The 27,440-nt window shown below is 43.1% G+C and overlaps 1 protein-coding gene across 1 annotated transcript in view; it reads right to left on the reverse strand.

The window, feature by feature from the left end:
* kif26bb (kinesin family member 26Bb) overlaps nt 1–15,466 on the reverse strand; it is a 31,525-nt gene extending 16,059 nt beyond the window's left edge. The window contains exons 1-5 of the mRNA XM_074685416.1: nt 15,213–15,466; nt 14,647–15,015; nt 10,306–10,818; nt 7,071–7,195; nt 6,769–6,940 (exon numbers count right to left, since the gene is read on the reverse strand). Of these exons, the coding sequence (XP_074541517.1) occupies nt 6,769–6,940; nt 7,071–7,195; nt 10,306–10,818; nt 14,647–14,886 (1,050 nt within the window). The 5' untranslated portion in view covers nt 14,887–15,015; nt 15,213–15,466. The remainder of the gene's footprint in view (nt 1–6,768; nt 6,941–7,070; nt 7,196–10,305; nt 10,819–14,646; nt 15,016–15,212) is intronic.
* Nucleotides 15,467–27,440: the final 11,974 nt, after the last annotated feature.

The following is a 27,440-nucleotide window of genomic DNA, read 5'->3' on the forward strand; positions in this document are numbered from 1 at the left end:
TTTCAACCTGGGCTGGGTTGAGATACAGTTACTTAAGCAGCAGGGTGTTCCGGGCTTGCTTAAAAGCTATAGAGAAGACTTCAGATTCTAAGGAGAATTGACAATATGTGTGACTGCAGGTTTAATTTTGAAGAAAATGGTCTGCAGGGTGCTGGTAGGTATAGGATCGAGAGGACAGGTTGTAGGTTTGGAGTTTGGGAGAAGTCTGGAGACCTTCTCCTCACTCAGAGGAGCAAAAGAGCCAATTGAGGCATCAGGAGCAGGGAAGAAAACAAACTTTAACTGAAAGTCACAGAAAAGCTAGAATACCAAACTACAGAAATATAAAACAAAAACTCAGCTGGATCAGCTGGATCTTCTCTTGACAGGGAACAAGCTGAAAGCACAAGACGAGACTTTACTGGCAGGGGACTAAGGCAGGCACAGATACTAAATACACACAAGGTAAGGGGCACAGCTGGAAACAATCAGGGCAGAATGAACAATCGAGAAAAGTACAGCACAGGAAGTAAAACTGAAAACAACACAAAAAAAACAGAACTACAAAATAAAAGCTGACACACACCAGACACTCGACAGACATAAAAAACTCAAAATTAACAACTTACACAGGATGACGATTCCCATCAATGCCTTATATAAATATATCCCCCAGTCCCTGGCTTGCTGTCGCTGTAGTTGTTCCCAAGAGTCTGGTGAACACGACTATTTCACTTTGCCATGTAAACCCTTTTAAACATGCATGTTAGTTGTTTAGAAAAAGTCTGTGATATAAGCAAAGACTGAGCCACATACATGTAACAAACACTTTTTTTAAATAAAAAAAAAATCGCCAAGCACCAGAAAAAAAGCATTAAAAAACAATGAGTTTCGAAACAGCAGGTTCAAAAATATCCTCATGTAAAATTCATCAAATCTTAGTCATCATGGAGCCTTTCCATCTAGAAATCCAAGGACAGGGAAAGAGTGCAGAAACTCTCCAACATCTGTACACAAACAGAACAAATGGCCGCGTAAAGCTGCAGCCTGTACACTCAGCAGCAGTGTGTCACTGTCTCTTAAACACCACCTTTAAATTTGCCTCCAATGTATTGTTTACCACAGAGAAATGTTTTAGCTCAAGAGGCATACAAAATACGCAGCGCTGAGGTAAGAGTAAGACCTTGCTCTGTGCACCATAATGCACAGCCAATGGAGACTTAGGTTCTTTTTTATGCAGCGGGGGTTGAGAGAGACATTATCTGAAAGAGGGAAACCTTCCCCAACAAATTGGATAAAGTAAGAGGGGAAGAGGTTTTAGCATCAGGAAGGTTAGCTAAAGATGCTGCTCTTTGCTTTATACAGAGTTTGTTTAATTTAGGTGTATAAGGTGTATAATCCAATCCTGTGCTTCACTGCCATCAACTTACTCTCAAATAAAATGAGCAGCATTTTGTTTTATGTTGTTTCTGTTAAATGTGCGTAGGCTGCAGCAGCCTGCCAGCTAATCCATTTAAAGCAGAGTGCATACGTGCACTTACAGCTGCATGGGGATGCATACCTCCTGCTGTAATTCCACATGTCATGGCATCAATTCCTTAATGCAGTTTCTTTAGGAAGCTTTCAGATTTAGAGTTTTATGGTCTTCAATTAAGTTAGATCCTGAATCTTAGAGTCTTTAACCAGGCCCAGTGTGTGTGTGTGTGTGTGTGTGTGTGTGTGTGTGTGTGTGTGTGTGTGTGTGTGGGTGTGCGTACATGTGTGTGCGAGGAGATGAAGCAGGACGTACCTCATATCAGACAATAAGCTTCAGTAAGACATATAAACCAATTAAGGCACAAATCAGAAGTCAGCTCTGCAGGTTTGCAAGTAACCACATGCCATATTACCCGCTCTTAAAATTGTCCATTACAACACCATGACATCATCCCGTATCGACTATATGCAGCCATATTCAACCTGTCACATGATGCGTTTCCAGAGTGTGAGGGATTTTTTTCTCTCTCCTCCTCATGAGTTCAAAACCTTATGCAAGAAGTGGCTTCCTAACCCTATTGAACATGTGTCGAACACAATTTATGAGGGTTAAATTATGCAAGGCACTCTTTTACAAGCTGAGAAAATCCTCTTCTGTCCTTACACACCCATCCCATCCACACGCAGACACACACAGAGCTGAGTGCTTGGGCAGGTGTGGTATTCATCTTTCTGTAATTCTAGACTGGACCCAAGAGTCCATCCATCTGAGACAAGAGTAGGCCAGCAGCCGTATTGATCTCCCCCGTTTCTCCCAGAGGAGGGGAGTGGGGGGGGGGGGGGGGGGGGGGGAGAATGGAGACATTTGCTCCACATTACAGTGTATCATGAAGCAGGGCTGATACAGGATCTCCTCCAGATTGACTATGATCTCTTTACACTGTAACAGCAGGAGTAAAAACACTCTAAGGTGGTGTTAGTGGGCGAAATCAGTGCTCTATCCCATCACCATACAAACCCCACCTTGTGGCCTGGAGTCTCCGCACACTGTCATAAATTACTTTTAGTGAGACTTGTGTTTGTTTTGGAATTAAACGGAGGTATATGTAGAAGGGAGACTTTTTCAAGATCACTTTTAAACTCCTCATAGCCCCTTTAAATCAAAGTAAAATTGATGTAAAATTACAATATGTCTGTAACTAAATTTCTTGCTTGTTTTAACAAGGGTTTATGTCATTACTAACAAGCTAATGATTTAAACTGGAAATTGCAGGAAAATATTAGCGTATGTAGCTGCACCCTGTTCCCTCCTAACTCATGGTTGCAATAATGGTTACGCTTCACAAAAAACGGTAAAAGCACTGGCAGCAAAGTTTCCAAGCGGATGCTGTAAAATTCAAACACTGTAAAAACACACAGCTATAAGAAATAACTGTAAAAATACATGAATGATTTTTTTCTTGAATCAGTGATAGATTAAGAAAAAAAAAAAAACCTCCAAATGGAACACATGCTCTTCTCCTGGAAACACTTTCCTCTCATGCATAACTGATTACTTTGTCCTTTATCAGTTTGTGTCCTAAGTTTCCAATTTTCCTATTATTTCACAGAAAAGTCATTTTTATTATGACCGCGCTTGACAGCTTGATATGAGACCCTGTTGTAAACAGGGTACAGCATGCCTGTGCTACATGGCGCAGACTGGCAGTCTGTGCTCCACAGCATGGACATGTATTTTTACAGAGTGTTTTGTGTAAACAAACAAGATGTGATGATGGTCTTAGCTATGTTTGTCATTTTAAATAACAGTGTAATAAAGATTACACAGTCGGTCCATGCAGTATTGCACAGGCAGCCTGTTCCCGCACTGCAATACCTTGATGTACAACAGAGCCTTATATCCACTGTGTTCCCTCCCATTCATGGTTACAAAACACCATCACAACAAAAAGTATTTTGCTCTAAAATAAAGGTATTTTTTTTGCAACACTCTTTGCATCTACCCATCATTTAAGGTGTTTGACCTCATAAATTAGGGAAAAAAAATGTTGCATAATGATATTTTTCCTCTGAAATCACATATCAATACTGTAAATCTGCATACATTTATCTTTAGTTTTATGTAAAAAAAATATTTTTAACATTATAAATTTGTTATTGTACATGGGGAAAATAGCGTTTTGACAGGAAATTTCTGTAGATTGATTAGACTGTTTCATTAAATGAATAATTTATACCATGAAATTACAGAAATTAGCCCAAGAGGAATCTATTTTGAATGTGATTTGACTGAATTTACGTTATTTTACAGTATGACAGACATTTATAAACTAATTCATTTTGACTGGAAAATCGAGTACTGTATTTTTCATAGGGATTTCACGTAGTTCTGTGTTACAGCGTTTGACTATTACTTCACAGTATCCATCCGGAAACTTTGCTGCCAGTGCTTTTACCGTTTTTTTAGTTTTTTTTATATATATAGTTTGTTTTTTACACTGTACTTCATATTCATTTGTCTGAGTTCAAACTTCAGCTAATGTAAAACCAACAATATGCAATGTCTACCGGGTTCTCAGCTAATGCATGGCATCATTCTCTGTGCATGTGTGCGTGTGTGTTCTTCTCCCTCTGCCGAGTGGAGAGGAATGATTGAGGAGCTTGGCAGCCACTCAGACCAATCAGGGCTGGCAAGTAGGTGAAGTCCGCTTCAAAAGGATATCCCGAACTTCAGTCAGGACTGCTGGATTTCAGGTAAAATGTGGCTCAATGTGGGATCAAACTGGCCTTGGCAGTAATCTGGGGCAGAGTCTCTGTCTGCGAACCAGTCTGGCAGCATTTGGATGGATTTGGTGGATTCTGGATTTTTTTCGTTGGCTCCTGGTTTTTGAAGAGCCCTCGTTGATTTGTTGTGGTTCTTGTTTACATATATTGTGGGGGAATTTTTTTTTTTGGAAAAAACCCTGATATCTAACTTAACACTTCTTTTGAACCGTACCATCTGGTTTTTACGTCCAAACCTTTCTAGAGCAGTAGGTTGAAATTTAAACAAGAAATTTAAAGGTCCCATATTATGCAAAATTGCAACTTAGTTAACACACATGAGTAAATAATATCAGAGACACTGAAGAGAAGATATATGGAAATATAATTCACGTGAAGCTTGTTTAATATACACAATGTTATCTTTTGTTTGGACGGATGTGACTACTTATCGCGGAAGCCCTCGGCGGAGCTAATGTTGTGCTACAGGGTAGCAAACGCACTCTCAGCTCTTATTATGGATGCTAAGACCACAGTCACCACTAATGTGTGGTACTGCTGCAATTTAGTTTGCTTGATAGATGTCCCTCATGGTACTGTCCCGAAAACTAACAGTCCAGGCTGCACACAGTTCTTTCTGCTCACAGTGGCGATTGTTTTAAGACTGCAAGGGAAGCTCAGCTTCCCCTAAAATGTCCCCCCAAAAAGTGGTGATATGTACTGCTGTGTGTACATTTCATTGACAAAATATGAGCTAGAATTCCCTCATCTTTTATCCAGAATCAGCTACCTATCACAGGTAACTGGCTCGACCTCCTTTTCATTCATCCCCGCAGCGTCTCAGCGCTTTAACACGCTCAACCCTAAATTCCACCACAGCCAGCGCAGCGCAGCAGAGCACCGTGGTCTTGCTCCGATTGTCAAACCCTACTGGAAGCAGCACGCACAATCCAGAGGGGAGAGGGCTGGAGGGCTGGTCCTTGGAGAGTCACAGGCTCTCGTGTGAATAGCGATATCGGACGATCACCATCCACTCCCCTAACTTTTGATATGTCAGTCCATACCTTGTCCTTTCTGCCTGTATCATTACAAAAAGGATGCTTGGGATCATACAGAATGTTGAACTTATCCACTTCCAAGATCAGCTTCTCTTCATCCATGGCGTCCTGTTGCGCCTGGGACCCTCTGACCTACTGTTTACCTGATGCACATGCCTCCAGATGTGACGTATTTATAACATATTGGGGAAATTTACGTCCGAGAGTTCGTGCATTGTGTTTTATTTGGAATCTTCCGGGTACTTCACATGGTGACTTCCTGTCTAGTGCTTTCTTGTCGACAGTGAATTTACGAGGTTTGTATACTGGCCGAGACCCGCCACCGATGCAAACAAAAGTACCAGCAAACAATAAAGAAACACTGCAAACAAAAATAAAAGCCGCTGTTACAAATAAAGAGACGCTGCAAACAAAAAAAAACGCAGCTACAAACAAAAAAAACGCAGTTACAAATAAAAAAGAGAAATGCCTCTGCAAATAAAAGAAACACTGCAGCAAATTAAAAAGTTAATGCTGCAAATAAAAAAGGCACGCTGCAACGGAAGTGGATTACCGGGGACGATATTTGGCGACACACCGGCGTTTCCTGAAAACAGACGAAGAAGAAGAAGACGAAGAAGTTGGTGAAGAAGAAGAAGACGAAGAAGTTGGCTAAGAAACGACAATAGTGGAGTGGAAATTGTAGAAAGTACACATAGTGACATTAAACACTAACATTCTCACTTACTTTCTCTTTCTTTAAACAATTTCCACTCAACTATTGTTGTTTCTTCGCCAACTTCTTTGTCTTCTACTTCTTTGTCTGTTCTCAGGAAACGCCGGTGTGTCGGCAAATATAGTTCCCGGTAATCCATTCAACCTTTAAATTCAAGATGGCTGCCACTTATTGTGTTTTTTAGGGGGGGGGTTTCGCTCCCATTTAAATGAATGGAGATTTACCGTCACCATGGAAACCGCTGGAGCAAAGACATAAGTGTGATGTCACAAGGAAAACACAGGCTGTTTTTGAAATTCCTCTACTACATACTGTGTATGAAAGTAGTAAGTAGTAGGCACTGCATACTGCCTACTATACTTAAGGCCCGTCCTTCCACTCATCATCTTGAGATGTTTTTTAGGAGTTTAGAGACACAGAACTCTGTAACTGAACATAGTCTCTGTGACGTTGCCTGTCTGTTCCTGAAACAGTGAAACGAAGCCGATCAGCTTTGCAATGTTAAGCTTTGCAGGGCTGCGTCACCTGCTTGCGATCACTGAAAGAGCAAATCCCTGCGTGTGAATGCTCTTTTAAAATCGTTTGGACCCAGAACAGACTCACCGAGGTTAAAAATCTATCCTGGTGAAGTTTAAAGAACTATGATCTCTGCAGATCTTAGAGTTATATGGTTCATTTAGAGAACTGAGCAGCCTTTAGGAAGCAATCTGTACCAAACCATCTGTGAGCCACTGAAAAATCTACATCTACTGCAAATTTGAGGCTCAGTGCGTCTACCTTGCCAATATTAGGCGAGTCTTTGGTCCTGGTGGCAGCTTGGAGCAGGCAGGAGGGTGCAGGCAGTGGGTTTTTCTGGATCAGCTCCCTGAAGCATGTGGAAAAATGGGCGGGAGCTGGATCCGAGGCCTGGCCTTTTTTCCTCAATGTCAGGTTGAGTTTCTCGGCTGCCCTGCAGAGAAACAGGGAGGTGGCGTGTTATTTCACCAGCACTTGTGGCTTGATCAGAAAGAGTCGTGCAGCAGTGTTCTGAACACATTCTCATGCAGGGTGTTTTGATTCAGGACGGCACACTTTCTTACCTGGCTAAAAGAGACATGGCAGCCGTGTTGGCGATGTTTACCACTCTGGAAATGTGGGGGATCTTTGAGCTGGTCTGTACAGTCCCAGAAGTACCACAGGCCAGCGTAGCATCATCTGCAGCCTGCTGGGGGAGAACGCTCATTATAAACATCCAAATGTGTAATTGCACTCCTGCAGCCCCTTCAAAAGGGGCTATTATCCAGGGTAATCCTCTGGGGACCTCGTGGGTGCGCCTGTCTCAGTCTGGAGCTCAGTGCAGTGGGTTTAACACACTGTGTAATCTTTGGGTGTGAGGAGCAGTCTGCCATGGCTGCACTGACTGCTTCATGGGCTTAAGACATGGCTCAGAGCCGAAAAGAGATGCAGAAAGCATACACTTCCATGACTACAGGGTGTCTGTGTGTGTGTGTGTGTGTGTGTGTGTGTGTGTGTGTGTGTGTGTGTGTGTGTGTGTGTGTGTGTGTGTTTGTTTGTGTGTGTGTGTGTGTGTGTGTGTGTGTGTGTGTGTGTGTGTGTGTGTGTGTGTATGTGTGTGTTTGTGTGTGTGTGTGTGTGGGTGTGTGTGTGTGTGTGTGTGTGTGTGTGTGTGTGTGTGTGTGTGTGTGTGTTTGTGACATGGTATAACATGCTCCTGCTCATCATGAAGTCACCAAGCCTGGCTGCAGGCTTCACAGCCAACATCTCACAGAGCTCTCACACACCACCAAGAGATGTCTCAGTCTCTCTTTTCCCAGCACAGCCCAGGGTTGGTCTTTTTAATCAGGTTCAGACATGCAGAGCCAATCAGTGCCGTACTCAGGTTTACACTAAATTACAAGAAGAGTGGAAGGAGAACAGAGGCATGACGATGTTAATGCCCAGTCTATGTAAGTCAGGCTCATTTGGATAATGTGTGGATACTCCCTCTTCCACTCCTCTTGTCCTCCAGTTAATACCTCTGACACCCATCTTCTGCTCCTGACTTCCTCTGTCTGCCTCTCTCTGGCTCATCTCTGGAGGTTCCACTTGTCTGTAACCGCTCAACCGTCCTTCCTTCAATGATCCTTCTCCCCTCCACCCTCCCTTTTTGTCTCCTCTCTCCATCTTTGTCCTTTGCTCTAACTCCTCTCTTACGATTTCTCTGACTGGATCCACCTTGCTTTTGTCTCATACAGTCTAGCAAAGCCAAGTTGGGTTTCCTTTGTGCACTGGCGCTTTTTTATTGCTCCAGTCAGGCCAATCACATCGCTTTATACTGGAGGACAGGTTAAAGGTCAATGGAGGAGCTCTCACGGTTAAACAAAACCACTGTTGTAGTTTGATATTTTATTGAGATTTGTGCCACCAGAGACTAAACTTGAAAAGCATGATCTGAAATTGAACATAAGGTTTACAAATGAATGAATTTTGTTTGAAAATTTAACTCTTTATTTTCCTTAAATTCAAAAATACTTAATACAATTCAATTTTTGCACAATTCGGACAAAGTCTTACCATTCAGTTTCCAGTTCAGCGCGGCACGACCAACAGGTCATCGTTATTTGTGAGGGAGAGGAATCAAGCTCAGAATCACAGAAAACCTCTTCCAGTCTGCAAAAGTTTAAATTCCATGATGTGAAGAGGATTTCTGTGAATCTGTGCTCGATTGCTCTTCCTCGTAGATGACATCAAGACAGAATCTGAATTGTGCAAACTGAAACTCAATGTTGTACTTTGAAATTAAGGGCTCTAAAGGTAAATCCTGAGTGACATACATTTATTTTGTCACTTTTTCTTCGTCTTTTCTCTCCCTCTTTTCTTTGAATTAAATGAAATGAGAGAAGCCAGATATATACTCAGTATTAGATGTTAAGGCTGCTTATTGTTTAATTGTAAGATGTGCCTCAAACTTCCAGCTGTCGTCAGGTTAACTTCCCATTATGACAAATGGCTTTAATCTGACATCAGATGTGAAAGGACAGTTAATATAGATATAAATGTATATGCTGGTTCAGACGGTTACATTAAATAGTGATTGCTGTGATTGTTTATTGCATTAAAATGTGCCTGACACTCTAGAAACCTGCCTCTGAGGCTTTGATGACATGTGCACACACGTGCGCCTGTCACCAAATTACAGCTGCGGAGGGTGCGCTCCGCTTTGCGCCGAGGATAGACCAGGTTGGAGCTGGCGAGCTTTCAGCGCACTTTCTGCACTGTTTTTGGCACAAAATTGTCACTACGCCAACATGAATATGCCGACATTTCCCCCTGGTGCACCGTCACACCCATCTCTGCGCGGACGGTCTACCAAATTGTCAAATTGGCAGTGCACGGCGGTGCACCGCACAAAATTAACACTGCGCAGGGTGTGCCAGGCTTGCGCCCCCTGCACTGCGCCACAAAATTAGAGCCCAAAGGGTTGAAAAGAGTTGAATTTTTGAATTGGTTAAATTCAATTTCAAAGCAAATAGATTCAGTTTCAAAACATCAAATTCAGATCATAATTTCTAAATTCAATATAGCCATTCAAATTCAGTTTCTAGTGACACAAATCTCTGCTCATACCCACTACGTCCCCAGTTTGTTGCTCTGATTTACTTTGGTGTTCAGAGGCATTTCAAGCAGCACTGTTTGATCTGCTGGATCTGATCTGCTTTTTGTAACTTTGATATTTGTCAAAGGTTTGTCAGCCCCACCATTCAAAGTGTGGTAGAACATTTGAAGCTGAGAACATCATAGATTTGTACTTTTGACATTATCTGTGTGTTTTTTCTCCACACATGCTCCTGTGCTGTGAAAAACCCCAACGGGACACCTTCTCTCTAACTCTGTGTATGAAGACAGCAGCTTCTATTAGCAGAGCCATGCTGAAACAGTAACCTGATATAAAACATGTTAAACTCCCTCACCTTATATTCGTTAATAACATTTTTCATTAGAGACTGAGGGGTAAGTGGCTTTCATCACAGTAATGCATATTTCAGCAGTTGTCCTGTTAAATACAGCCATCCCCCCATTGATCACAAGTGCTTTCTGACTGCTCGTTGTTTTTATGACAGGGGTAAATCATGACCCAATTCCATTCCATTAGCAGAAGTAGTTTTAAGCAACGTCCTGGGCCATGTGATCTGAAGAGGCTCTGATTAGGTCCCATGAATCATAGCTCTGCTGACACGCTAACCCATAAAGATGTACTTTACACATACAGCTCATTAAAGGGGGGGGGGGATCTGAAGGGGGTTTTAGGAGCTCACAGAAGGCTGATAGGAGTACCTGGCTGTAAGGGTACATGGTGACTCCATCAGTGTTGGACACAGATTTGGACGCCACCAGCTGCTGCTGCTTCTCCACCCAGCGTTCCATGTCAGAGTTGTGGGACTTTGGTCCCCTCCGTCTGAGGGTTTGAGGGGTACTCTGAGGAGTCCTTTGAGGGGTCCTCTGGGGGGTCCTCTGAGGTGTCCTTGGACTTCTTGGGCTGTGTGGACTCTGGGTGAGACTGCGTGGCTCATGTCCTGCTGTGGCAGCTTCCCGACGGCCTCTGTCTCCATACTTTGCCTCACTGTGTCCCAGCAGTGTCCCCAAGCTAAAGCTGGGTTCAAAGGAGGGCTTCGCTAACGACTGACCCCTGCTGAGAGCCAAGTGCACCGCCTCCTGTTTGAGCTGGATCAGATTCACACCACAGGTCCCACACTGCCCCAGATCCCTCTCAGAGTCACTGGACTCAAAGGTGGAGCGTCCATGGACTCGAAGGTTGTCGTGAAGAAACACCGACAGGTCATTGGTGTCCTGCATGAGACCACAAGAGTCAAAGATGGTTTCACATGAAAGATCACAAACCAAACTCTGCTGTTCAGGGTTTTAAGAAAAAACATATTTGTATTTGACTTAAGCTCTCTAAAAGAAAAAACTAGTGAGATTCAGCTCAGGCCTCAAGACATGATTACAAAGCTAATAGCTAAGCTAATCTGCTCAGTTTGATTTCTGGCTGGAGATGTAATTGATCACTAAGCACTTAGAAACTAAGCTGTTGGAAGGCACTACAAGCTATCCTGGCACTTAGCAAAGTAATTATGGACTCAGGACTGCTGCTCCTGTCATCACAAGTAAAACACCAAACGTTAGGTACTGCAGCTCGGGGATGAGACATGATATTCAGCAGATATAAGGTAAAATAACATATCTTCATGTTTTTTTCCTACAGTAAAGTCAAAGACTGGTGGTAAAGCTTTGGTATAAGTGATACAAAAAAAAGCATAGATGCAATATTTTCAACGACTGTTTTCAAAATTATCACAAGATTAAAAAAGTTTGCGTTACTGTAATAGGAGTTTATCTGTCAGACTAACGCTGAGCACAATTTCAACATCTGTCACAAGGTGTGTTAGAATCCCTCTGCTTTCACATATTTTTCTAAGTGAGCCGCACAAGAAACACTAACAGAGCTCTGAGATGAAGATCAAAATAAGAGTTCTGACTTTGAGCTCAGAGTCATGAATTCAACCATAGTTTTGTGGCTTTATGTCATGGAATTCAGAGACTGATGTCAGAATTCAGGCTTTAACCTTATTACTGAGGAAAAAAAATATCACTCTGTTTCAAATTTCAAAATTCTTGGGAAAACTAGCACCTAATTCAGACCTCTTTTTCAAAATTAATCACGTTAATTTTTTTTAAACATTCTTTTAAATTCTAATTTCTTTATCTGTGTTTTTTCTATCTAGCGGAATAAAAAAATCAAACTAATTTGCATTAGAGTTTGAAAAAGAAATTCTTGGGACGTGTCCAGTCTGGTCTGTCCTTGACATCCACCAACATCCTATGGACTAGCTTCCTCCTCCCTCCCTCCTCTCTCCATCTATCCTGCAGACTGCCCACACATTGCCAGTGACCCATATTCCTCCCAAGGAATACTGGAGGAGCTCTTAAGAATCATGGAAAAATAAAATGCTGAGGCATCAAGGGATCAAAAGGTCACTGAGCCACATGTACAGCACACCCAGGTTTCCTTTATCCTCAGCATCAAGTGAGCTTGATAACCAGAAACACAGGCTGGCATTTGGACAAATAATGACAGAAGCTTGTATGAAAGCATGACCTGTTGTCAACAGATGAGACTTTAAATCTCAGCTACTCTGCCTTCTGGTCTTTACAAAAACAGCATATAGCCACAATGCTTTTGTGAAACTGTTCTCAGATCAATAAACCTGCAGGGAGCTGGTCCAATTATCAAATTTGTTCTGACTGTGTCTGTGGCCACAAGATAGCATAACTGCCCTCTGAAAAAATGTGCTCTGCGGTCTCTGTCTGCTCTTATAAACATGCTGCTCACTGAGCCCCATCCCTTTTAGACAGACAGAAATAACCAGTGCTCCCTCTGTCCATGGAGAGGACAGTGGAGACAACACACGATGCTGGGGATGAAATATTCATTTAAACCACTCGCAGAGAAATGGCACTGGTTCACTTTGTCGATTGGAGGGACTTTGATGGATGTTAGTGGTGACAAATGCACAGATGGGTGGTGAGCACACCTTCCAGACGCCAAACTGTAAAAACAGACATCACTGAGTGACTATTATAACACATTTAAATGACTCTCACACAGCACTTGTGAGAAAATGGTTAAAAAGGCCGTTTTAGTTGGTCTCTAAATGAAAACTGCTGATTTTTGCAAGATGAAAATATTTTAAAAAGGAATCAGTTTGCTGTTTCCTCCAGTTTGGAAATGTTAAAACAGAGTCAGAAGCATTTCCTGAAAAACTCATTGTACACCCACACAAGCAACAATGCAGTGTATCATATGATGATGTTATACGGTGGCCCTGGGAGCTCACAGTGCTGCATCTTAAGAAAACACACGCAAAAAGACAAAACACAAGCAAAATAAGAAACACCTTCATTGATTTTACAACACGTGTGCAGCATTTAGAAAACGTGCTGCAAACACCACAACACAACACATCAGAAAAACACACTGCAAATACACAACACAACGTAAGTGTTTCCAGAGGACACTTAAAAGTGATGTACATCTGCTGACACATTTTTCGTTGCTGGGGATTTTCAGTCACAGCTCTATTATGGTTCTTTTTCCATCAGTTGTATTGGGAAATGATGTGAAAAGTGTTTTTTTTATCTAACATTGTATGAGACATATATGCACAGATTGCTCCATGTTGACGTGAAGTGGCTTTAGCATTTCCTGTTACCGAAAGAAGGAGTAGAAAGTGACAGTAGACAGTGTTATGGTGGCAGAGTTGAAATGAATAAGGTGTCTGCTGGAGTTGCCTAAGGTGTCTTTCGATAATATATGGAGAATCATCCAGGTACCACTTAATGTGTTTGTACTGTTATAAAAGTAAAGGGTAGAAACAGGGATGCTAAAGATCTCCCTTAAAGTCCAATAATGGCTTAATAAAAAAACTGTCTTACAAGAGATTCCTATTTCATACTTTCAACATGTTGTATAGCTCTTAATCTACCAAAATGCTTTAGAGCACTTGGCGCTAGCTTGATGCTAACGTACATTGGAAATTGCATTGATATGCTAGCGACTGGCATATCGTTACGACGTTTTTCCAGCAAAATATCAACTCTCATCACTGAACAAATAAATGAAGGTAACTTCCTCGCAAGAGATTCATTTTCAATCCATTCAAAATGTTATATCTCTCCTACACCACACAACAGTGGTGTGGGGAAGGCCGACCCCTAAATTCCACCACACGCCCCGTCCTTGAAATGTACTGTGGAGCACTTAGCTTCCATTGTAATCAATCAGGAAAATTCCAGTCTGCTGAAGCGCCGACGTGCACCCAGGCGCGACAAATAGGCTTCAGGTTCTGCGGCAGCTTCCAAACTTCGTAAATTTACTGTAGATATGAAAACACTAGACAGGAAGTCACCATGTGAAGCACCCTGAAGATTCTAAATAAAACACAATGCACGAACTCTCAAAGTAAATTTACCCAATATGTTATAAATACGTCACATCTGGAGGCGTGCATCAGGTAAACAGTAAAGGGTCCCAGATGCAACAGGACGCCATGGATAAAGAGAAGCTGATCTTGGAAGTGGAGAAGTTCTACATTCTGTATGATCCCAAACATCCTTTTTTATACAGGCAGAAAGGACAAGGTGTGGACTGACATATCAAAAGTTACGGGAGTGGATGGTGATCATGTGATATCGCTTTTCACACAAGAGCCTGTGACTCTCCAAGGACCAGCCCTCCAGCCCCCCCTTCCAGTGGAGTTTGGCAATCGGAGTAAGACCATGGCACTCTGCGGTGCTACATGGCGCGTACGGTGGAATTTAGGGGTGAAAGAGCTGTCATTCCATCTTTCAAAAAACACTTATGTACAATCACTCTAATCTCCTTCAGCACATAAAAGAAGCTATACTTAAACACATCAACATAACTATAAAAAATAACCACACAGCAACGACAAAAATGCACTATTTTGGATTATGTAAAGACAAACACTCAGCTGTGACTGAAAAGCTGAAAAGTTTTGTCTTTTTGCATGTGTTTTGCTCTTAGGGCCACCGTAATGTTAGGAGCGCTGTGCGCGGCTGCACCTATGTGCTGCACCCAGCTTTCTTAGCACTGACCTTGCAGGAGAAGTGATGGTGCACAGCCAGGCTCAGCGCTTGTTTCTTCAGAGCAACAAGGGTGGCGGAGCACTTTTCACAGAACGTAACTTTCCTCTCACACCTCCTAAAGCCGGGGTTCTGAGACATGCTGACTCCGCAGAAAGCTGAGCTCCCAGACGACAAGGTACTCCTGATGCGGTCTCCCACGGTTCCTGTCAGAGCCCTGTACGACGGGACGGAGTCTGCTCTCTGGCACATATTCCGATGTGGGTTGTCCCGGGACCCCCCGGCACCACCAGGGGCACGGGGCTCCTTCGGCTGACAGGCTTTCCCGTTAACAGTTGGAGAAAACCCGGCGGGGTCGCAATGATGCTGCACTTCTGCGTACTGAGACATGAACCGGTTTACACAAGATGTATGTGGGCTTTGGCAGCGGGAAATTAAGCATCAATCGACGCGGGTAACCACACCCAAATGTTATTCTTGCAGTGAAAAACAATAACTCTTTAAAGAAACTCCCAAAAAACCTTTTAATACACCACAAACACGAAAGAACCTGTTTATAATGTTTGAACCTGACTTACCCTGTGAGTTCCTCTGATTTAGGCAGCAAATCTGGCTCCTCTTTCAGTCAAAGATGACATGACAACTTGTTAATATTTAAAAAGATATCCGAACAAAGGCAGGGCGCACTCTTGATGAATTTCACCGGTGTCCCACGGTTGCTGAAGGAAGACAGGACACTAATTGTAGGCTAAAATGAGAAAAATAATTACCATCTGAGAGGCAGAGACTGGAAGCTGTGTCTGAGAGATAGAGGGACGATAGTGGTGCCGTGAGGAAGAGAGCGCACTGAGGAGCGCTACATGATGCACTTGGCTTTTTGTTAAAACCTCCTCAGGGAGGCAGTGCAGAGCAAGTGATCAGAAATCTACTCCAGGGAGAGAACACACTGCCGCTTTGACACTTTTACAAGACTGATCCGCTTAATGCCGCTTTCATGAATGATGTGAAAATGCGCAAACTACCTTCCGGGACTCTGAAACGCGACTGTGGTGGATAAATGTGGATGTGCAAACTACATACTACTATATTGGTTTAACAGTGAGACCACCAAGTGTAAGGTGTTTGCAATCACAACTCTAAAGCATCAAGTAAAATACCAAAAACTGTTTTATTTTTTTATCATGGCTAATTCACCAGAAAGTGCACGCCCTATAAACAAAATGATTTATTTATAGCTGAAATATAAGTATTTTCAATAGTTTTTATTTTAATATATTTCTTATTAAACTATTATTCAAAAAACGTTCGTGGTGCAGCCTAATAGATATGTTCATCCAGAATAAATTCACAGTGCTTCATTTTTTTTCCACGTTGTTGTGTTACATCCTAAATTCAATATATATGTATATGTGTGTGTGTGTGTGTGTGTGTGTGTGTGTGTGTGTGTGTGTGTGTGTGTGTGTGTGTGTGTGTGTGTGTGTGTGTGTGTGTGTGTGTGTGTGTAACACATTAATGACTTGGAAGCAGTGTTGAGTGTTAGCACACAGTATTTTATTAAAATGCTTTGTTTTTTTCTTCATTACTAGCAACAGCAAAAAAGAAAGACATGGAAGTCTCATTTCAATATTCATCCCCAAGTTCCTCATCAGAGGAACTAAGGAGGAAAAACAAGAAGACAAAGGAAAATGAACAGAAAGAAAGAAAGAAAGAAAGAAAGAAAGAAAGAAAGAAAGAAAGAAAGAAAGAAAGAAAGAAAGTTCAGCCAACAAGTGTGCACTTTATAATCCAGCCCGGTTCCAGATGTTGACCAGTAGTTACAGGTAAAGTGCTGGGTTGTCGCAGTGAAAGTACTGGACAGTTAGACAGTAAGCAAAGACAAGTGTAAACTTAATGGCCGGGTTACTTTAAATGTGAATTACTATGTGGGGTCTCTGTGTGTTTTAAAAAAATAAAGATATTTTATACGTCTGCATGTCTTGTCATTATTTTGTGAAACACATACTCATCAATACATTACAGTGTTTAAGATGACTGGTCTACGTTATCTGTATCCATACTGATTCTCAAGGGGAAATGGCACATTAAGGTTTGCACAGCAAAAGCGTGTGTCCAGGAAAATTACAGCCCTGAAAAGTTCAAGGTAAGACACAGGAAACTACACTGTAAGACGCGGGCGTAACTACCCCATAGATACTGCAAAATGTCATGGTACATGTGTGAGAGTTACCCCAACAGTTGAGGAAACTACACTGTAAGATACAGGAAACTACACCGTAAGATGCCGGCCGTAATCTAAAGTGCTACCACATAGCTTCACTCTGATAATCAATTTCCCTTTAAAAGCCTGGTCTTCACTTCAGGGCTCTGCCAGATAAATCCGTTCTACTTGGTAGTGTCTCTGCAATTTTTTCTGTGGATTTTTGAGTAACACGTTGCTGTGAGTGTGTGTGTGTGTGTGTGTGTGTGTGTGTGTGTGTGTGTGTGTGTGTGTGTGTGTGTGTGTGTGTGTGTGTGTGTGTGTGTGTGTGTTCAGATGTTCCAGTGTGCCTCGCTGTGTTTTTGCTCAACCTTTACCTGTGTTTCCTGAATCTCTCTGAGGATTACTCATCCGGCCAGCGAGGCTTCACATACCTGTGTCAGTCTCTGCTTTGGGTCAGATTGAACCATAAGACAACACATTACTGGAAAATAAAGAAATATAAGTACTATGAAGGATATCCCAAGGTCAGCCCCATACAAAGCTATATTATCATAACTGAAGTTAAAAGTGCTTCACTTCTTTTCACAACTTTGCTATGTCTGTTGGAATAACTGATCTATTTTTACTTTCTTTGTTGCTGTACTTTTGTTGTATTGTGGCTTAAAATCCACCTTAAAATTTAGCTGATTGGACCTGATGTGGAAAGGCACACACCTGTGTGTACAAGGTCCCACAGGTGACAGAGCATGTCAGCGCACAAACCAAACATAAAGTCAAAGGAGCTGTCTGTGGACCTCAGAGACAGGATTGGTCCAGAATAATTTCTGTTGCTTTAAAGGTCCTAATGAGCCCAGCTGACTCCATCATCCAAGAATGGAAGAAGTCCAGAACCACCAGGACTCTTCTTGGAGCAGGGCCCCAACTGAACTGAGGGATCAGAGGAGATGAGTCTAGTCAGGGAGGAGACCAAAAGCCCCATGGTCCCTCTGTCAGAGCTCCAGAGGTCCTCTGTGGAGAGAGGAGAACTTTCCAGAAGGACAACCATCTCTGCAGCAATCCACCAATAACTACTGAAACTATATTACTGAGAAGCTTCATTGGTAGCCTGTGCCAACTTCATCTACTGTATCACTGTAATGGTTGAACAGGTATGAATAAACAAAGGTCTACACACTAAATGATATAAATGTTGAATTATTTCACCAATTTAAAATTTTTGCTACATTTCTTCCTGAAAATCCACCTTGAAATCCAGTCCCCTGTTGGGATCGGGATTGTCCTGTTTTTCTTTGGATCAGAGTAATCCAGATCCTACTGAAAAGTTTCGAACAACACAAACTGACTGTTTGATTAAAACTGGCATTGGATTACATGATCTAACCTGGTTTCCAAATCCTTCTTTCCCCTTTGAACAAACCATATTTAATGATTTGATCCAGTCTGATAACCAAAATCCAGTCGGATTACATTTGAAAAACTGGCCCCTGATGGTCACTCTGTCAGAGCTCCAGTCTTCTGTGAGAAGAGGAGAACCTTCCAGAAGAACAACAATCTCGGCATCAATCCACCATTCAGACCTGTATGCTAGAGAGGCCAAAGGAAGCCACTCCTGAGTAAAAGGCTCATGGTAGCCCACCTGTGGCCTGTACTACAAAGCTGGATTAAGTCACCCAGGATAACTCTGCAACAACTCGCTGAACTTCACCGGATCTCCTTCATCCAGATCTGCTGTACTGCGAGGCTGGTTATCAACTCGATAAGTGAATCCGACTGGAATCTGTGTGCGCACACAGAAAATGGACGTGGTTAGCGGCCTTGGAGCATTTTCCACAATGGAGAAGAGAGCAGCCTATTTAACAGCGGAGGAGCAGCAAATAATCCTGCAACAATATGAGGAGTAGGCCTACCGCAGTATCATCCAGGGCCAGGAGCAACACGGCTGCGGCCACGAGAAGCTGGAGGGATTGCTGGCAAAAAATTGCAGACTCTGTGAATGCGTAAATTTCCAAAATGCTGATATTAATAGACCTATCTCATCATGTGACGACACGGGCAGTTAGGTCCTTATTTATTCATGTTGTCAGTCAGTGTGTGTGTGATCAGCATCATATCCGACCTCATAATTAGAAAGAGTCCACTTTCCTACGTATCCCAAGGAAAACGCTCATTATAGGCAGTTTGTGTTGCAGATGCAATAGCAGTGGGGAAAAAAGGAGGTGGGAGCAAATAAAAGATAAATATAAAAACATCCTTCAAAGTGGTCAGCATGAAAGATTCCATTTGCACACATTTCTACTTTTCCCTGACGATGTCTCAGTTATGATAATCAGTAAGATATTGTTTGTTCACAGCCCATAAGAAAAAATGTTGGGCCAAAAAGACAGGGGGCAGTCCCGCGCCAGAGGACTTCACTCCGGCTAAACAAATTGGTGACTGAGCGGTCTTTCATGCCTGCCCAAGAGAACCGATTGGTCAGCGGGCGATCTGTCACACCCCGTGAGCTCTTATCCTGGAACTTAACCTGCTCCGGACCAGGTTTGGTGTTCAGCATCAGTTACCCGGGCAACGTGTCTGGATAAAAAGAGTTCCACATTCGTAGTGCGGAAAACCCGAAACTTATCCGGGAAGTTATCTCTCTAAGAGCTAATCCAGCTTCATAGTACAGGCCCCTGGAGTCTGCCTAAAGGCCTTGAAGGACTCTCAGGCTCTGTTTACACGACAGTGTTTCATCTGAAAACGTAGTGAAAAAAATGTGTGTTCACACGGCAACGCAGAGGGAATGAAAATGCTGTAGTAAGCATGCCAGGCCTGTAGCTGGCGCTATTAACTGTCTTGTCCAGAAGCTGCTTTTGAGAGATCTCCACTGAAGTAGAGTTGAACCGATCATCTAGGCCAGGGATGTCCAACTCGTGCCATGGAGGGCCAAGAGGCTGCAGGTTTTCTTTCCAACCAGAAACTCCACCAGCTGATTCCACTGATTACCTCACCTTCAACCAGAGAGCAGGGGCTAATCAGTGGAATCAGCTGGTGGAGCTCTTGGTGTACAATATGTACAATATTCTTCAAGTAAGTTGATTTATCTTAAAGGGGAGACACTGCAGGCAAAAATAATTTTTATTAAGGGACAGTTTTCTCTGTGAACATATAAACTTTCACCTGAAAACAAATAAACTGCCTGATCGAATTGCAGCACTGCTTTGACCTTTCTCCATATGTGTTTTTTCTAGTATTGTAGAAATTTTCACTGTAGCAGCTCCTACAGACACAAAACTTTCCAGTCTTGGACTTAACATAGTGAAGCTTTGCGAAGAAGTTGACATTCAGATTTTGCCTTAACTTGTGGGGTTAGATCTTCTTCAATAAATCAGACAAGAAATTACATGTAAAAAAAAAAAACAGATTTTTTTCACTTAAAACTGGTTCAAAAGTTTAAGACATCCAAAATCCTCTATGAGCAAATCTTTGTACGTAATATCAACAAAATAAAACCATAATTTAAACCAGGCTCCATCCAACATTAAAATTTGGATCTAAATTTTAGTTTAAAATACAGAAAATTTGGACCATTTTCGGCTATAGGTTTTTTTTTTTTCTCACATTTGCTGTAGATCACTGATGTGATCTACAGCAAACGTTTCAGATTGGTATCTATGAATTATTTTTTTTACCCCTACCTGCAGTGTCTCACTTTAATAAGAGCAATTTATTTTAAGACATCGGTCCTTTGGATTTGTTTTATACCTTAAGTTGGTAAAAAATCTTCAAACTTATAACACTTATTTGTAGTGTCTATTATTGGTGTTAATCTAAACTAACATTTCCTTACAAGTAAATGCCACTGGGAGTGGTGAGCGAAGGACTGTGGACCAAGTAAAGTTAAGATGGAAAAACATGAAACAGAAGCCGACAAAGGACCTTGCTGAATCTAAAAACCCAGAAACAGGGAACAAAAAATTTAAGTGTGGCGAATTAACAAATTCTGTACTTGATATCATTGGTGGTGAGAGCTCCCATGCTTTGCTTTGTGTCAGCTGATGCAGGCGAATCTGCGGGGTCACAACCTCTTGATCTCTTCGTAGCAGAGACCATACTCACTCTTGCTCCCATAGAAACAGAAGGGGAGCAAAGCACAAGTCAGAGCTGTGAGGAGGTTCCCCCTCAACAGAGCTGTGGGGAGGTTCCCCCTGTACCTCCACAAGACATCACCGGAGGAGGCATCATGATGAGGATCATGCCTACCAAAATCTCCTCATGATGGAAACTGAGTGAGCACACCAGCAAATTCTACTTGCTAAGGAGCCAATAAAACTAACCAGCATCAGCTGACACAAAGCAAAGCATGGGAGCTCTCACCACCAATGATATCAAGTACAGAATTTGTTAATTCGCCACACTTAAATTTTTTGTTCCCTGTTTCTGGGTTTTTAGATTCAGCAAGGTCCTTTGTCGGCTTCTGTTTCATGTTTTTCCATCTTAACTTTACTTGGTCCACAGTCCTTCGCTCACCACTCCCAGTGGCATTTACTTGTAAGGAAATGTTAGTTTAGATTAACACCAATAATAGACACTACAAATAAGTGTTATAAGTTTGAAGATTTTTTACCAACTTAAGGTGTAAAACAAATCCAAAGGACCGATGTCTTAAAATAAATTGCTCTTATTAAAGTGAGACACTGCAGGTAGGGGTAAAAAAAATAATTCATAGATACCAATCTGAAACGTTTGCTGTAGATCACATCAGTGATCTACAGCAAATGTGAGAAAAAAAAAAAAAACCTATAGCCGAAAATGGTCCAAATTTTCTGTATTTTAAACTAAAATTTAGATCCAAATTTTAATGTTGGATGGAGCCTGGTTTAAATTATGGTTTTATTTTGTTGATATTACGTACAAAGATTTGCTCATAGAGGATTTTGGATGTCTTAAACTTTTGAACCAGTTTTAAGTGAAAAAAATCTGTTTTTTTTTTTACATGTAATTTCTTGTCTGATTTATTGAAGAAGATCTAACCCCACAAGTTAAGGCAAAATCTGAATGTCAACTTCTTCGCAAAGCTTCACTATGTTAAGTCCAAGACTGGAAAGTTTTGTGTCTGTAGGAGCTGCTACAGTGAAAATTTCTACAATACTAGAAAAAACACATATGGAGAAAGGTCAAAGCAGTGCTGCAATTCGATCAGGCAGTTTATTTGTTTTCAGGTGAAAGTTTATATGTTCACAGAGAAAACTGTCCCTTAATAAAAATTATTTTTGCCTGCAGTGTCTCCCCTTTAAGATAAATCAACTTACTTGAAGAATATTGTACATATTTTTAGGATACTCTTTGAAGTGTATCGCAGAAAAAAAATAATGAGAAAAGTAAATGTAAATGGTTTTACCTGCTGGGTTACTTCTGCCCTAATGGCATTTTTTGCGCTTGTGTTCAGAGAGCTTTGTCTGGGCTCGCTGAAATTCCCAAAAAGTGTTTTGTAATTGGCTCGAACACCTTCTAGAAGAATGTTAGTTTCGGCTGTTGAAAAATTGCACCCTTTCGTTTTGGTATCCATGATGTTTGAAACTCACTGATGAAGATGAACTCTTTATAGGCCTTCTCTGTGATGAAGGCAAGGTAAAAACAATTGTGACAGCAGAGATCTCAGGTTTTTTAAATTTCCCCCTGTGTGACCTAATTGGCAACATGGCGTCAATTGTGCATGAGCTTCGGTATCGTATGAGATCATACAAGCCAAAGCAACACGTTGAACGTCAAATCTACTTCAACAGTACTCCAATGAAGAACTGTATGCAAGGTATCGATTCAGGAGGGCTGATATTTCATACTTATGCAATGTTCTTCGTCCTTATCTGAAAAGACGGATCATGAGGAGTCATGCCTTGACAGTGGAGGAACAGGTGCTGATTGCTCTGCGTTTCTATGCCTGTGGCTCATTTTATGAAGTCATTGCAGATGGAATAGCAGTAACAAAAGCCATGATGGGATATGTGATTAATTCAGTGGCATCAGCACTTTCTAGTATGCTGAACACTTATGTCAAAGTCCTAGAAGGCAACAGTGAAATATCAGACATCAAACGAAGGTTCTTCTTTATGGCCTCAATGCCTAATGTTATTGGTGTGATTGACTGCACACATATTCACATTCAGGCCCCACATGAGAGAGAGTGGGAATATGTCAACAGAAAGGGAAGGCACGGTATTAATGTGTAGCTCATTGGCAATGCAGATCTCAAAATCACCAACTTTGTCGTTAGATGGTCAGGATCTGTTCACGATGCTCAGATTCTGAGAGAAAGTAGCATACACCATGATTCCAGAATACTCCACCAGATGGCATACTTCTTGGTGACTGTGGCTACCCCCTACTCCAGTGTTTCTCAACCCTGGGCTGTTTCTCAAAGCCCAGGTACCTTGCCTTGCCTTGCCTTGGAAGGCAGTGCCTCCAAAGCCACTTCCTTCCCATCCAAGGCAAGTGTCCTGCCTCTGCTCAAAAGGAGCTGCTGATGGAACAGCCTACAAAGGCATATTTTTTACCATCAGATTCCTTTCACGAATGTATACGTAATTGGAGTTACATTGTCTTACATAACATGTGTTGCACTGTGGACAGTGCTTGGAAAGTTTATACAAACGTGGGAGTAGACCATATGCTCAAGCTATTGTCATGGCTTGCCACTTTTGTACGCTTTTTGCTTTTTTATAGTCACATCATTGACACTCTGAAGGTGCAGCTTCTCGGTAATTATAGTTATGTGAGTGACACACAAAAGAGTCAAGTGTTGGACATGGTGGTTTGGCCCGGCCCTTACTAGCCCTGCCTCTTAATTGCACTTCACCACTCACACATTGCACCTTTGTTTATATTATCACTTTCGGGCACATTCATAACACTTAGGGTTCTGGGGGTGGGGGTAACAGGGGGAGCGACCAGCTCAACCCCTCTGTCTCTCCCGTCCTCCTGTTTTAACTGCACAACATACATTACTTGGAGTAGGGAAGGGGGTGTTTGGGGGGACTGGAGGGTGGGCGCAGTCTGTTTTAGGCTGTGGCCACTTTCTGCTCCCCTCCTGCCCCACTGATCCTTTGTTTTTAATGCAACACAACATCCACTTTTTGGGCCAGGCAGGGAGAGGGGGGGGTTGGTGGACCCCCACTCGACCTGTTTTTCCCCAGTTTTAATGCACCACCTTACACTTAGCTGCACTATTCACGTTGTGGGGATAATGTAGCCTGTCTGGGACCAGGTTACAGAATAGTGAGGGGGGGTTGGTGGTATAGGGTTTGTTACGGGCATAGGCTTGGTGTGGCTGTGGGGGTTGGGCCTCGCTGGTCATGACTTTGTGGGGGGCGGGTGGCGCCGGGAGCTGCGGGTAGGGGTCTGGCGCGGGCCCTAGGGGGCGGGTAGGCCCGGCTGGCTCCTGTACCCCTTGGTGGGCTGCGGTGCTTGATCCTTCGGTCTGTTGCTTGCTAGGGGCCTTGGCATGGCGGGCTCCCTGTGGGGCGCTGTCCTGTGCAGGTTGCCGGGGGGGCTACCCTGTTGCTTGGGCAGTGGTCTCCAAGGCCTCCCATGGCCTCGGATTTTCTGGGGGACCGTGGGGCCGTGACCTCCATCCCACCGCTACATGCCCACATCTTGCCCCACCTGGCCTGGCTGTGGTTCGTGGCCTCCCCTCTGGGGAGGGGTCTGGTCCTGCGGGTGCTGGCTCTTGGGTGGCTTGGGGCCTCCGGCCTGCCGCGGGGAGCGTGGGGGTGGCTGGGTGCTGGGGGTGGGGGTGGCTTGGGGCTGGGCGGACAGGTGGTCGGGGAGGGCGGGTGCAATCTGCAGGGGGGGCCGCTTCTCTGGGTCCTGGGTGCTGTCTTTGGTATCGGCAGGGAGGCAGGTCTGTGCCCCCTTGAGTCCTGGGGTTGTCCCTGGTGTCACGACCTGGCTCAGAGGTCGCAACAAAAATAAAGGGGGAGCACACGATCAACTTAACTTTAACAAATATTTATTTAAAGAATGTACAAGCGTTTAAATGATCAATATAACGATGAGGTGTGTGCGTCAGTAGATCAGTGTGTCTGGTGTGGGTGAAGTGAATATGTGTTAGTGGCATGTTGTCCAGGTGCAAAACTAAAACAAAAAGAAGGCCGAAGCCAACCAAACGAAAAACATGCTGCCACTCAGAGCGCCTGGAGAGAATGAGAGAGAGAGAGAGCAAGTGATCAGGCACGGCTTAAATCCACCTGGGAGACTGGCCAGGTACTCCCAGGTGCGCTGAAACCCCGCCCACCAGCAACCTGCAACAGATGAGACAAGACAGAACCCGGGAAAGACAAACACAAACGACAGCAGGCCCTAATAGGAGGGCCGTCACACCCCCCTCCATAAGAAAGGGGTTCTAACCCCAGAACAAGTTTTCATTCTACATATTCAGCATACACAACTTAAACTTACCTAAATTAAACCTACCATTTGAAGCTTTTAACTTACTTGGAAAAAAAAGAAAATGCTTAAAGCACATTGAATAATTACAAATACAAGCACAATTGCACAATTTTTATTACTTTACTTACTTGCTTTACATTACTTTGTTCATTTCAATTTACTCACTTGAATACTTAATTTTGCAACTTAACTGATTACCTGACCTGAACCTTGCCACCTGCATCCTGCATTTTCACCATCACCTCCTCCCATCTCGGCAACCTGGTACCAAGGGAAGCATATTTAAGAGAGGGGAGAGACGCACAAGGGAGCAAGATTGCAAAGTAACAAGAAATCACTTAAGCAGGGCTACTAACGAGGAACCCTAGACAACGTGTCTGCAACCACATTGTCAGAGCCTTTTATGTGTCTTATGTCAAGCCAGTAGGACTGCAGAAACAATGACCATCTTACCAATCTCTGGTTTGGACACTGCAAAGAATTCAAGAAGGTTAAAGGATTATGGTCGGTGTAGACCACCACAGGTTCAACACCCGAACCAATGTATACATCAAAGTGTTTCAGGGCCCATACCAAGGCCAAAGCTTCTTTTTCGATAGTCGAATAATTCAACTGGTATGAGTTAAACTTCTTCGAAAAGAAGCTCACTGGTTTTTCAAATCCAAAGTCGTCATTCTGCAGGAGGACCGCCCCTACCCCCACATGACTGGCGTCCACCTGGAGGGCAAAGGGACGATCAAACCTGGGAGCAGCCAACACCGGTGCAGTGCACATCAGTAACTTTACTTTTTCAAAGGCCTGCTGGCACACTGGAGACCAATCAAAAGTGGCACTGGCTTTAAGCAGGTCAGTCAGTGGTGCTACCACCTCTGAGAAGTTCCTGCAAAAACTCCTATAGTACCCGACCAGACCTAGAAAACGCATAAGATCTTTCTTAGTTGATGGCACCGGATAACACATCACAGCATGGACTTTTTCCTGCAAAGGACAAACAGCACCCTGCCCCACCACCCGACCGAGGTACGTCACTGTCGCCTTAGCAAACTCGCATTTTGCAAGGTTCACGGTGAGGTGCGCCTCAGCCAAACGGGTGAACAAAGCATGGATGCGTTTCACATGAGAGGACCACGTATCTGAAAAGACCACAACATCATCCAAATAGACGGTGCAGCCTTCCAAATCTGCCAACACCTTGTTCATAAGTCGCTGGAACGTTGCAGGAGCGTTACGCAACCCGAAAGGCATCACTTTGTAAGAATATAACCCTGTTGGAGTGATGAATGCAGCTATCTCTTGCGCCCGTGCAGACAAAGGGACCTGCCAATAACCTTTCAGTAAGTCAAACTTACTGACATATTTAGCCTGTCCAACTTGATCAATGCAGTCTTCCATGCGTGGAAGAGGGAAAGAGTCTGGTTTAGTTACTGCATTTACCTTCCGAAAATCACTGCAGAACCTCGGTGTATTATCAGACTTCGGAACCAGTAAGCACGGTGAAGCCCAACTGGATGAAGACGGCTCAGCTATGCCATTGTCTAACATATACTTTACCTCCTTGTCCAGATACTTACGCTTCTCAGGGTTAACACGATAAAACCTTTGCCGGATTGGCTGCGCATCTCCGACATCTATATCGTGTTCAATCAAATGTGTCTGATTGGATGTGTCACTAAACAAACACGGAAACAAACTAATCAAATCAGTCAGATCGGCCTGTTCAGACTCAGACAGATGACTCAGCAAAAACTTCAAATTCCTTAACGACTCTGAGTTGTTGAGGCGGCCTTGCAAAACTGCTGGATCAGGAGAGGTTAAACCATCCTCTACCTCAGCTACAACTGTCTGCGGAGCATGCACAGTTGACATCCTCCCCACAGAACACGCCTGGTGAACGGATATAGGACTGCATGATCCGTCCACCTTATCTGAACCTGTTGACCCCCGCTCAAAGTATGGCTTCAACAGATTGACGTGACAAAGTTGTGTTTTCTTCCTACGTTCTGGTGTAGCAATGATGTAATTATGCTCAGACGTTTGCTTCAAAACAGTGTATGGGCCTGCATACTTAGCCTGGAATGGTGAACTAACAATAGGCAACAAAGCCAACACCTGATCCCCTTCACTGAACGTTCTGTGCTCAGCCCGTCTGTCATACAGATTTTTCATTTTTCCCTGTGCAGCA

The sequence above is a fragment of the Halichoeres trimaculatus genome, unplaced genomic scaffold (genome assembly GCF_033239565.1).
Source record: "Halichoeres trimaculatus isolate MK-OKI-2021-1 unplaced genomic scaffold, fHalTri1.1 fHalTri1_scaffold_13, whole genome shotgun sequence".
Taxonomy (NCBI): Eukaryota; Metazoa; Chordata; class Actinopteri; order Labriformes; family Labridae; genus Halichoeres; species Halichoeres trimaculatus.